Source organism: Coloeus monedula, assembly GCF_965178545.1.
Source record: "Coloeus monedula genome assembly, chromosome: 6".
Lineage (NCBI taxonomy): Eukaryota > Metazoa > Chordata > Aves > Passeriformes > Corvidae > Coloeus > Coloeus monedula.
The window spans coordinates 31,805,585-31,818,087 of record NC_138786.1 but is presented as its reverse complement, the minus strand read 5'-3'; the positions used below and the strand labels follow the sequence as shown (position 1 = coordinate 31,818,087).

Here is a 12,503-nt window from a genome sequence, read left to right as displayed (position 1 = left end):
AGGTAAAAGTAGTTTTCTGGAATCTCATATTTAGATGTGGAGGAGGTAAACTTAACTGTAAATTTACTTTACTGAACTGTAGATATTTGTTCATTTTTTGAGGGCAGTTATTGCATTTTTTCTAAATCATAGAAGTATGAAAATGACTGTTATCAGCTGTAGATTTGGAAGTGATTTGATCTAAAGAGGCCTCTTCTTTACTGGGTATACTCTCTGTGTGGGGTAAGAGATTAAGTGACATTTTTAATGAGCTACATGGTTTTCAAATTGTCAGACATTTAAAAAATAAAATTTTAAAAAGGATACATTTCACAACAGATTATGACCTGCCTCTGCTTGAAGAAAATATTAGTTTGTCTTCATAGTTAAAGAACCTCTCATTCTGAGAATCAACAGGCTAATAATCTGTTTCTCTTCAGTATATGGTCTCATTTAAAACTCTGCTAAAGAAGGCAAAGGAAAAAAAATCACATGGACAAATTTAGAAGTTCACAAATGCCGAGTGGGAAGGCTTCACAACTGTTGTAAATTGGACGTTTGCACATTAGAGTGTGAATGCTGATTTTAACCTTTCCATCAGGAATTTTGTATGCTGTGCAATTGACAGGTGACAACTATATTCCTTTATTAGCTTCCCATCTCTGTTACTTCCTAGTTACAAGACTAGACAGGGGTCAGAAACAGAACATCAGTAATAGAAACCAGGAGCTGGAAGTAGGATGAATGTTGGGAAAATTGGAGCTATTGCTAAATCCTGTTTGCTTTCATACATGTAACCGCTCACTTGGAAGTCAAACTGTTCAATGCATGTTTAGGGATTTTGCCTTACTGTGATGTTTTTCAGACTATGTGTTTTGTTCAGTCGATGCCTGTGATATTTGTGCCAATATTTGATGTATTAACAACATTTCTGGCACCTTACAGATTGTCATTATATGTGCAATACTCCATGGAGCAAATGTACTTTAGGGAGCTATTTTTGTTGTCATTTGCCATGTCTCTAAGGAAGTACCTGTGGGGGGTGTAATGCAGATCAGAGGCTCAGCCACTTGATGTATATGTAGAAAGGAACAGCTAACAGTTCTCTCTCTCCAGAAACCATCCACACAACAGTGATTAAAATACTAGCTTTTACAAAGTTTTGGAGGGTTAAAAAATAAAAAATTCATTTTGAAGCAAGACAATAAAATCCTGTATGGGGACTGTGTTCATATAGATGTTCTATGCAAAAGTATCGGTTGTGCTTCAAAAGTTAGGAATGGCCTAACTGTGTCTGTAGTACAATTTGTAGCTGTGATGCAAAGTTTTCTTCTATGTTTTCTTCTCTCAAACCTTAAAGCACCATTGGTCACCCTGATATTTCTGTCATCACAGAAACCATCACAGTTTCACTCTCCCGTTTAAAATAAATAGCTTGCATTTCGATCAGGGTATATGGGTTTTTTTAAATATGTGCAGTGTTAATTTAGAGTTTTCTAAGCTGTGAGAAATAGAGTACCTGCTCTGCTTGATTGCTTCCACCTTGCATTTATTGCTGAACATTTGTTTTATTTATTTACGGTGAGAGTTTGCAAGGATGTGAAGAGGCATGACTGTGCTTGTATGCAGATCAAGTGCTTCTTCAAGCCTATTCCAGTGAAACATTTCCTCTCACTGGAAACTCTCCTGTTGCTATGCATGCTAGTCATTTTATTGACAGTTATAGTCAAACGTTAGTATTAATTAAACGATTGGAATTCTTGACTGTTAAAACCAGATTTGGAGTTTTTAAAATTTATCTGAAGCATCTGTGTTTTCTAAATCTGGCTAGTACCCTAAGAAGAGACTAGCTTACCAGTTTCCAGCCTTACATTGTTCTTACTCTCCTACAATCAAAGAAGAAAACCAGGGAGACCAGGTTGATACATTTTTCGAAGTTTGTAGATATTTGATGTTGAGTTAGTCTTTTTAGCAAATGCTTTTATTGCCGAGGTCTGCTAAGTAGAGGGAAGGTTTGCAGTTTTAAAATTCATTCATAAAAAGAGTATTATAATACTGGCTTTTTGTTGAGACAAGTAAAACAAAGACTGTCTCTGGCAAATCTAGGCATTCATTTTAAACATTTATTTGAAACACATTTTGTGTTTTAAACATCTTGAGTTACAGATAAATAATGACCATTTTTACTGATAAGATAATTTTATGTTGTCATTTCCATTTCCCCTTTAAAAAAGTTTTGAGATAATGACACTAGTTTCCTCAATTATCAATGTGATTGCTTTCCATGAGGAGATTGGAGGAGACACTAGAGGAAATGCAGCATATTTTGATTAAATATTTAATGCTTAAAAAATGTTTGATTTGTCAGTAGTGAACAGTGTCTAGCATAATTTTTATTCATAATGTATTGTGTTAGCATAGGAGATATGTTGATACACTGGTAGTGTAGGATTTATTACAAGACTAGGTAAAATGTTCTGTTTGTTGTTTTGTTGCCAAACTTGACAAGAAGCAAATACAAACTATCAAATATCAATGTAGGTGGGAATTCTTTCCTTCCATAAAATCTAGCATGTAGATTGTTTGTGAGTCTGCTGATCTTGGAGTTACTCCTTTAACTCAAGAGTTAAGACATCCACTCAAGGGTCTTGGGTTCAGTGTAATAGATGGGGAGGGAAATGAAAAATTCCTGATGGCTCAAGCTGCTCAGTGAGAGCTTCCCTAGCAATGGGAGCAGTGCTTTTGAACTCTGTACAGGTAACTTTCAGTTTGTTATAGAGACAATTATTAAGTTGTCATGGGAGGAACAAGCTGAGAGTCTGGGCTTCGTTAGCACAAGTGGCTGTTGTTTAAACTGAAGATCTGAGACAAGTACCTCACAGACAAGAGACCCCTTATGAAAGACTGATGGCTTTCACGGTTTGTGTGCGGCGAGCAATTGGTACGTACTGTGTTCAGAGGCACTGAGTAAGAGAAGCTTAGGATATCAGTTGGTTATTTCACTGTTGAGGTGAATGTTTTCAACACTTGACAAATACCTCTCTTACAGTCGCAAACTGTCAGGCTTTGTCTGAGGGCCAGGGCCAGTAGCTGTTCCATCAGCTATGCCAGCCTCTTCTGGGATGCTTTCTTCCAATACTTGTCCTTCCCACCAGACTTAACAGGTTTCACACTTGTGAGATGCATTGGCAATGAGAGGTACTAGTAGAAACATTTTGCAGTTTTGTAGTATGTTAGGTAGGTCTGTCACTGTGTGTGTTGTAATCTGTGAAAACAATATATTTTGGGAATGATTTGCATTTTCTTGATGCTGGTGATGTACATGAATACTTAGATATGTAAATTAAAGAAAGTATTTTGCATTTAGAGAGAAAGAAGTAGGAACACTTGCTTTTGTAGATGATTTTATTCATGTCCCCTTTCACCAAATTTGAGGCTGTATTCTGTGTTGAAAGATGAGCAGTAATGCATTTCGTCATAAACTTTCTGTCTCACAGATTACCTTGCCCGTTAAGGCAAATTGATCCTTACACTGATTTTTCCATATTACAGCCTTTGTGTTCTTCAGAAAGTTTGCTGCAGTCAGAAATAACTAATTCCTTTAAACTGATACTGTGTTACTCTAAAAGTATTTGTGCCACTACTTTTTTCCACCTCTCAAATTGACTGTGGTATTAATTAAGAGAAATTAGATGGCTTACAGGATTGGGGTACATGTGCTGAGAGACTTAGCCAGGAGAACAAATTTGGAGTTTGAGGTTTAGGTCTCTTCTCTTTTTTTTTTTTTTTATTTTTAAGTAGTGAAGAAAATGAAAGCATGCTAATATTCTTTTAAACTTTTGTGACATTTACTCTAATTTCAGTTATTAAAGTAACTAGCTGCTTTACGTGCACTTTATAAGTTATTTATAAGTTGCTTGAATAAATTTTTGCTCTTAATTGCTTGTTTTGGTTATTGCTCATATTGAACATTTTTGCTAACTCATGGATAGCTATGGACTTAAATACATAGCAGCTCTCACTGTTTCTGATTAAGTAAAGTATATTGATCAGTGCATGATTAAAGACTCTCCTGTTAAGTGTATGGATAAGTGTATACCTGCGCATCCACTGTTGGTGTATGAGACTTCCTGTGCCCCCAGGAAGACAAGTAGTGAGGACACCACCCGAAATTTATGCAGTTTATTTCTGCATAAGCTGTGATACAGTGTTTATCACTTTCCACTGAGTTGACTGATCTTTGAATTAGGTGGAAGCTCAATGAAAATCAGACTTTATATATGAATGTTCAAATTCTACCCAATGCCAAAAATCATTTTTAGGTAATCAGAAGAACTGTGTTCTGTTCTTAAATTTCCACCTCTTTTTTTTCCTATTTTAGTTTGTTTGTTTTATTTTGTTTTGTTTTAATTTTATTTCTATTTTTTTTAGTGAGTGACAGTTGCTTCAGGAACCTTGCCGAGGATCGTAGTGGGATAAACCTTAAAGATCTGGTCCAAGACCCTTCTTTGTGAGTATCTGGCTCTTATTGCTAAGCAAAGAAAAGCTTCTTCCTGATATCCTTGTGAGTAGTTTTGTAATTATATAAAAAAGTAGTATGATGAAGTACACATAATGCTTTAGTGGTATATGCTTGCCAAGTTGTCTTTAATACCAGCGGGTATTATTGAAACCACCTTGTTTTTAATGTAATTCTGTTCAGGCAGTAACATCCAGAGAGCACATACAGTAGAGGGTGCAAGAGTCATCAGAGGTAACAGACTGTACATGCTGGTATTTCTATAAAGGATTTGTATGCACATTGTTGCCCCTCTTTTTTTAAGGATGAACTGCATATAAATTAGAATATTACTGGACATTACAATATTACTGGGTAATATAATTATGTTATTGTCAGTTATCTTAACATCTAGAATTTGTCTTTTTTGTAGCTCATTTCATACAGCTAATATTTGTTTCTTCCTCTACTACCTGTTTCAATTTAAGTATATAAGCACATGATCTAAATTTTGCTTCATCACAAGATTACTGGTCTTTATCTCAGTGTTGTATCTTTCTGTAAAATAAAATTCAATCACATGAGCTCTGAGCCAGACTTAAAATTGTATCAGACCTTCTTTGTGGTTCAGTTTTTTGTTTGTGTTTTTTTTTGTTTGTGGGGTTTTTTTCTCATCTGTTAACTTTAGTACTAGCTGAAAATGTTCTTGCTAGTGTGTGTGTACCACTTGTTATAAGGGAATGGAAAAAGAGAAAAAAAATTCACATCTTTTATACATGAATGACAGTGCATTCCACAGTGGATTCTAACGTGATGGTCCTTGATACTGAAAGAGCAGGTTTTTCAGTACTCATTGAGAAGTAGTGAAAAATAAGGTGTACTTGACACCTTATTTCAGTTACAGGGATTTATAGTAAATAAATAGATGCAGAATTTATTTTGTCATGTTGCTACAGGTAAATGACATATATGCACATATACATGCATTCTTGGGCAATTTTGACAATTGTAAATTGGTGATTATACATCTGAAATGATAGAGGTACAGGGGGAAAGTATAATTGTTGCTTGAAATGCAAAGAGTGAATGCTATAGGTAAATTTTTAATGATTACTATTTAAGTGTTGAAGTCAAGGCTATTTTAAAGGTCTTAATTTTCAACCAAATTTTGTCTGTCGAGTGGTATTTTTTCGAGTATTTTTGACTGGTTGCTTGCTTTTGTTGATTTTTTTTGTTTGTTTGCTTTATAATTATATGTGGGTTTTGAAGCTGCAGGTATGCTTACATGCTACACATAGTTTTGGGCTTGCACCTCTAGAGTTTATTTTCAAAAGGTTGAATTTGTTGTAGAATGACTATTTTCTGTGGTTTTTACCAGAAGTGATGGAATCTTTTCATTTTCTTCCTTGAGTGTAACTGATGTGAAGAATATTGTAATAAGTTGTTGTAATGTTCAAAAGAAATTAAATGGATTTCTGTTTCTTATAGCATAAGAAGCATAAGTGACTGCAATGTAGCAGTTTTTGTCACTTTGAAAGACTGAATAAAGCTTCAATACATGTTAGGTTTCAAGGACTGCTTATGATACTTTGTTATATGACAGATTGTAGTGCAAGAAAGTCTCCTTCTTCCTGCCAAATGATAGGAACATATAGACTTGGGTTTGTCTTTCCAAATCGACATTCCTGCCGTTTTATGACTGAGCACCTATTAAGAGTTCTTGCAAAATATGTAGTAGTGCGAGCGAATCTCCGAAATGAAGAAACCATCTAAGGCAATATTGTTCAACCCAACCTTTTGTAGGTGACTCTTAAGGTCCCGTGGGATCTGAATTCTTTGTTATGCGGAAGACAGCATGGGGATGAAGCATGAGAGTGCCAGACAAAGAGATGTTTTAATCTTTTTTTAAAATAAAGAATAAAGTTTAATTAAAATCTTTCATCTATTTGGCTATGATTGACACCTGTAATAATACCTGGAATCATACAATAGCATTTGATTAATCCTCTTACCAGTTTAATATTTACACTTTAGGATTTCCTTGGTGCTCATTTGTGCTGACTGTAGATGACTGTAGATGAGCCTCTTTTCTTTGTAATCTCAGATACAAACATTAGATTTACATAAAAAATTCTCATGCTTTCTCTGCAAATGCCTCTGTCCCTCTTTGTTTGACACTCTTGGTTCTGTAACAAAACTTCTCTTTTGTTATTTCAGAAGGCTTTTTTTTTTGACAGCTAGCTGAAATGAAACTCTATAAAATAGACAGCATTGTAGGGTTTTTCATTAATGTTCGATTTATGTCTAGTATACCTAATTGTCAGAGTAGTCTTTTTCTCAATTGATTTGCCAGCCAGAGCAGGACTGTAAACTTAATCTGCTTTCAGTTCTCTCAGCAATGCTAATAAAACCTCTGCTGCTCAAATCAGTAGTTCGATCACCTATACTTGTATGGGATTTACTCACAATTTACTCTGTGTCAATAAAAATGAAAATTCTGCTAAACGAAAAAAACCCAGAACACCAAGCATATCAAATAAACCTGAAGTGAGGAGTTACAGATTGTGGGAGAAGGAAGCATGTAACAACTTTAAAATTAATTTTATTTTGTGGTTAATTACAGAAAAATTTAATTTCTGCAGAAAGTTGATGATAGTTCAACTGTAAAGGTGGTTTGACAGTTAAGTGCTTGTAGTGGTTTGGTCTAAAATACTCATTACTGTTTATCTTCTGTGAGATAAGAATTAGGAGAAATGCAAAGCAGGCACCAAACTTGAAAGAATATAAAGAAGTTTATTAACAGACCTAAAAGAAGGAAAAAAAAATATTATACCACCTTCAGAACTCTGCTCCTCCCCCCACCTTCCTCGCTTCTTCCACTGACAATGTAAAAAGAACACCCTTGAGATGTTCAGTCTGTTTACCACTTCCATAATAACCTTGTTCAGTCCATTTAGAGAGAGGAGTCTCTTCTTGCTCGTGCTATGAAAGCATTATCACAACGAGACAGCCGCCCACTTCCAAATATTGTTCAGTCCATTTAGGAAGAGGAGTCTCTCTGCCTGCGTGTGAGTCCTTTCCCCCGACTTGCAGCTTTTCCCACAACTGCTTTCGAGGGTCCACTCTTGAAGTTTTTTGGGGTACAATTTTAAGGTTGAACCGTTCAGAAACAAAAACAGAGGCCCTTCTCCTTCCCTGGGAGCAAAGGGTCTTCATCATCTTCATTGTTAGGACTATCTATGGGAACATCTCTAGGGACTGAGGTTTTCTCCTTTCCCGTTTGGAGCAAAAGTCCTCATCTGGTCCATCTCTCCCTGTCCAAACTTCTCATGAAATTACAGCTGCGTCAGCATCTGCCTATCTCAGCACAGGTGCTTTTGCTTACGAGTTGAACACTCCCCCCCCTATATCTTCATGAAATTACAACGGGATACTCTGATATATCATAGCTTCACAACAGAATTTCAGCTTTAAGCATCTCCCCTCTCTTCCCTCAGGTTTTCAGCTCTTCACAGCAGTAAAAGGGTTAATCTCACCTCGGCCTTGCAGCTTTGCAGCTGGAATGTTGAATGTTTCTTATCGCAGTGGAGAGGGGGGAGAGCCGAGCCGCTCCGGCTGCCCACGGCAAGGCAGTGGGGGGGGTTCCATGGCTGGAACAGGTCCATGGCTCCAGGATGGCCGTGGCCCGGCCCAGCCTAGCCTGGCCCAAGCAGGGCCTGGCCGGGCCCGCTGGCCCCACACGGGGCCCGCAGCCACCTGTGCCAGCGCCGGAAACGAGAGAGAGCTTGGAGGGGGAGTTTGCCTATTCTTAAATGTGGATCACAGAGGCGGCCACAACTTTAAGTGGGTTAAAGAATTGTCCATATTCAAACTGGCCAGCTGATAGGTTCTATCAGGTCCCAGAGGAAACTGTAAGCACCCCTCAGCAAGGACATCCCTTCCGGGACTGTGCTTGCTAACCTATGACAGTGCTGGTTTTATTCATTGCAGATAATCAATAATTAGGTTGAAAAGGTCCTTTAAAGGTCACCTAGTCCAAACCTCCTGCGGTGAGCAGGGATGTCTTCAACTAGATTGGGTTCCCTGGAGTTCAAGGATATGTCTGCTATACACAGTGTCCAGTTTTGGACACAAAACTTAGAGATCCAGAGGTGCATAGAAGAACAGAAAGAAGGCAGTTAAAAAATTAGATGTATGGCTGGTTAATTAATTGAGAAAACAATGTCAGAAGAGAGCAAGTGTGAGTTGTCTACAGTATATAAAAGATTATTAAAGGGTTTGTTCTGTTTGGCTGGTGAGAAAGAATTAGTTCAATTTATAGCAGACAAGATTGATTGGATAGTTTGAAAAAATTCAAAATGTCAGCGTGGTGAAGAAACTGGAATCTGTATCTAAGAATGTCAGGGAGAGTTCTGCATATTATAGTCTACATATTTGATCCTGTGTACGTGTAGAGAGCTGGAAGGGCAAACTCTTTTTTTTATTTCCTCCCTTTTTACTTTTTCCTTTTCTTCTATGAAAATGTATGCATTCTGGTTTGTCTTCTGTGTAATTAATAAGACAAAAAAACAGATGGAACTTGCTTTGATTCCTATAAAGGTAACTTAATGTGGCTATGAATATTCAAATCCCGTGACTTGGTTTAGATGATGCCCTGGCTACCATTCCAGTAATTCATAAAAGATATTTAAAATGTTGCATTCTACAGAGGAGATTATTTTCCATGAGAAGACTAGGTATTTTTCCATTAATTGTCCTAGAACGGCAGAGCTGCAGAGAGCAGGTGCAATTGGAGGAACTAGGCTGGTGGTTCTTAGATGATGGTTCAGACTTTATTCAGCTGAAGTAAAATGCTGTAGAACAGCTTAAGATGCAAGAGAAGTCCAGCTTTTGTGGGGAGATCTTTGAGGCGCTCTAGCAAGGCAAAAGGCTGGTGCAAAAGGCTGGTGCTCATGCAAAGTTAAATATATTGATCAGTGCATTTGACTCCTTGCTCATGAGCAGACTGTATGGTCTGCTCCCCTTTGTCTTCCTGTCCTTTTCCATCCTCAATAGCCAATCTGTGCTCAGGAGAGAAATGGGTTAGATACCATTCAATATGTCTATCACCTGAAACTTCTCCTAGGATTTTTACTACTGCTTTTCTTTTCTCACTGGAAGTTACTTTAATATGCCTGAAGAGTGGACCATCAGATCATTCGAATGTTAGGTATACATCCACCTACTTCAAGCAGAAGTTCTGCGTGTAGACATTGCCAAGTTGTAGTTCTTAGCATCACTTTATAAGATGATCCTTTCAGTTCTAGCCTGTATATAGACATAAAGTTCATAAAATACTTGTCTAAACAGAAAGGAGGATGCTTTTAATCTTTCTCTGCAATTCAGTAGCTGCAGCTTCAGATAGTCACTTTTTGTTTTGGAAACATCTTCAGAGCTTCTTTGAGATGAACCATATCCAAGAGATTCTGAATAACTTCTTTCTAGGCAAAGTCACATCACAACTAAACTGTATTTCATGTCTCCTTCAGACTGATTATGAGAGTAGATAAATCTAAAATGTAAGAACAGGTAGCTTTTGACAGGAAATTAGAACTTGTTTAATAAGTATGCACTACAGAGAAGAAAAGGTTAGAAGAAAATGTTATTTACCCTCCATGTAATTGTATTAGAAAGACAACCAAAATGGTAATAGGTCTATGTTAGAAATTTGTGGATTAAGTCTGAGTTCCATTTTTTCCATGACAGGAGATAGAAATCTGACAGAAGTCATCTTTATCACTTACTGTATTTTATAGCCCTAGAATGAGGAGCTAGGTAATTCTTCTGGGAAGCAGTTGTGAGATCCTTAGAATTTGTCACTTAAGGACTGAACATGATAAAGGAACTCTTGAGGAGCTGTAATTTTTTATATCTTACTGAGTACATAAGATATACTGTAGGATGAAACAAATACCTGGATGGTTGAGGGAACAGCAGTGGATATTGTCTGCCTTGACTTCAGCAAGGCTTTTGACACTCTCTCACATCATTCTTGTAGGCAAAGTCAGGAAACGTGGGCTGAATGAGTGGATAGTGAGGTGTTTTGAGAACTGGATGAACAGCAGATCTCAGAGGGTTATAAGCAGTGGCACAGGGCCTGGTTGAAGGCCATCACTGGTGGTGTCTTCTAAGGTTCAATGCTGGGCCTAGAATTCTTTACCTTTATTCATTTATTTCTTGGATGAAGGGGTGATGCCTCCTTGGCAAGTTCACAAGCAAGATGACACAAAGCTGGGAGGAGTGGCTGATACCCCAGAGGGATGTGCAGCCCTTCAGAAGGGCCTCGACAGGCTGGGGAATAGAACTGTCTGAAATTCAACAAAAGCAACGCAGGGTCCTGCACCTGGGGAAGAATAACCCCATGGACCACCACAGACTGGGGGCTGACCTGCTGGGAAGCAGCTCTGTGGAGAAGGGCCTGGGGCTGCTGGTGGACAACAAACTGTCCATGAGCCAGCAGTGCCCTTGTGGCCAAGAAGGGCAATGGGATCCTGAGCTGCATTAGGAAGGGCATGGCCAGCAGGTTAAGGGAGGTGATCCTGTCCCTCTACTCAGCCCTGGTGAGGCCTGACTTGGAGTGCTGTGTCCAGTTCTGGATGCAATCCCATGCAGTGTGCTCTTAGGATGACCCACTGTTGTCCCTTCCAGCCTTACCCATGCTGTGGTTCTGTGATTGAAGGCTTGATAGATGCACTATTAAGTCTGTGGATGTAAAACTTCAGTTTCCATCATCACATGGAGGAACCTCTCTAGAGGTTGGAAGTATTGTAATTTATACTTTCTGGGTTTTGCTCATCATTTGAACATCAGTGGCATATTCTGTCTTGCTAAAGGTTACAAATTCAACGTCATGAGGATACCAGTTCTCACCCTCTCCCCTTGGTGCAGCCTTCCTGGCTTTTCAATGCCTGTTACAATGTATGGATGTCATGCCTGTTTCTTTTATTGAACTGCTGGTCTCAGTAATGCTGTATAGAGAGGAAACATTTATTTGGTAATTTTATCCACAGTTACCTTGTTGTGCAGCAGCATTCTAGTGGGAGTTCATGCTCAGTTGTTTGTCCATTATTTGACTGTATTAGCATGTTTTCCCTTAATAGGCTTACAAAAATACTTCTCTGCTTCTCTCATCTCCTGAGCTCATCTATAAGCATCGAGTGATTTTATCAGGTGATCTTTATTAGGACAAGTGGAGAGCTGTCTGTAGTAGCGCAGACTACTCTATTATGCAGAGGAGCAATGCTGAGCATTACAGAAGTGATGCCTATTTTAAGTATTGAATCTAATGAAAAAGTTATATTTGACAAACTTCCAAAGATCTGAGACCTGCCTGAAGGGATTCATGAGGGTGAGTCTAATCTAATAAGCATTTCTTAAAGTTGATATACATAGAATTGGCTTCATGCTATCCTTATGGTTTCTTATTGATCTGGGAGATTGAGACAAGCCTTTATCTGCGTCAACTGCAAGCACAGTTTTCAGGTGCCTTAAAAATTGTATTTGCCCTTCCTTCAAGATAATTAAAACATGCTTAAGACCTTAAGAGGCCAGGGTTTATTCTCCAGCCAGTTTCCCCACTTGGCTTCTCTGTAGTCCAAACAGCCTTCATCAAAGGTATCACAGAGGATGTTCTGTAGTTCATTCGCCAAATCATTTTTACCTCCTGTCATATGGACAAGTCCCTACATGTTTTCTCTGTTACTTGCACTTCGAGAAAAAAATTTGTTCAACCTACGAGATTCCTTGGCAGTTTCTAGCAAAAATGGCTAATATTGCATGTGTCCTTTGGCTGTTGAAGCTTAATGACTCATAAATCTATAGGAACAACTTCATCTGTCTGAAGCAAACCCATAGCAGCAGACTGCAAAGCAGAACATAAGAAAATGTCTTTTTTAAGCACTTAGTAACTTTCAGCTCTAATAATTTTTACATCTTGGCCCAAAGCAGTCTCCTGTAACCTCTTTAAAGCTCCATGACGGCTTTATCT

General features: G+C 38.1%; 1 protein-coding gene across 2 annotated transcripts in view; it reads left to right on the top strand.

Annotated features, from left to right (window-relative positions):
* The window catches only part of GPHN (gephyrin), a 281,765-nt gene that overhangs the window by 80,455 nt on the left and 188,807 nt on the right, over window positions 1-12,503 (top strand). For both annotated transcript variants that reach the window (XM_082283301.1, XM_082283300.1), the window contains exon 2: window positions 4,411-4,489. In XM_082283301.1, coding sequence (XP_082139427.1) covers window positions 4,411-4,489 — 79 coding nt within the window. The remainder of the gene's footprint in view (window positions 1-4,410; window positions 4,490-12,503) is intronic.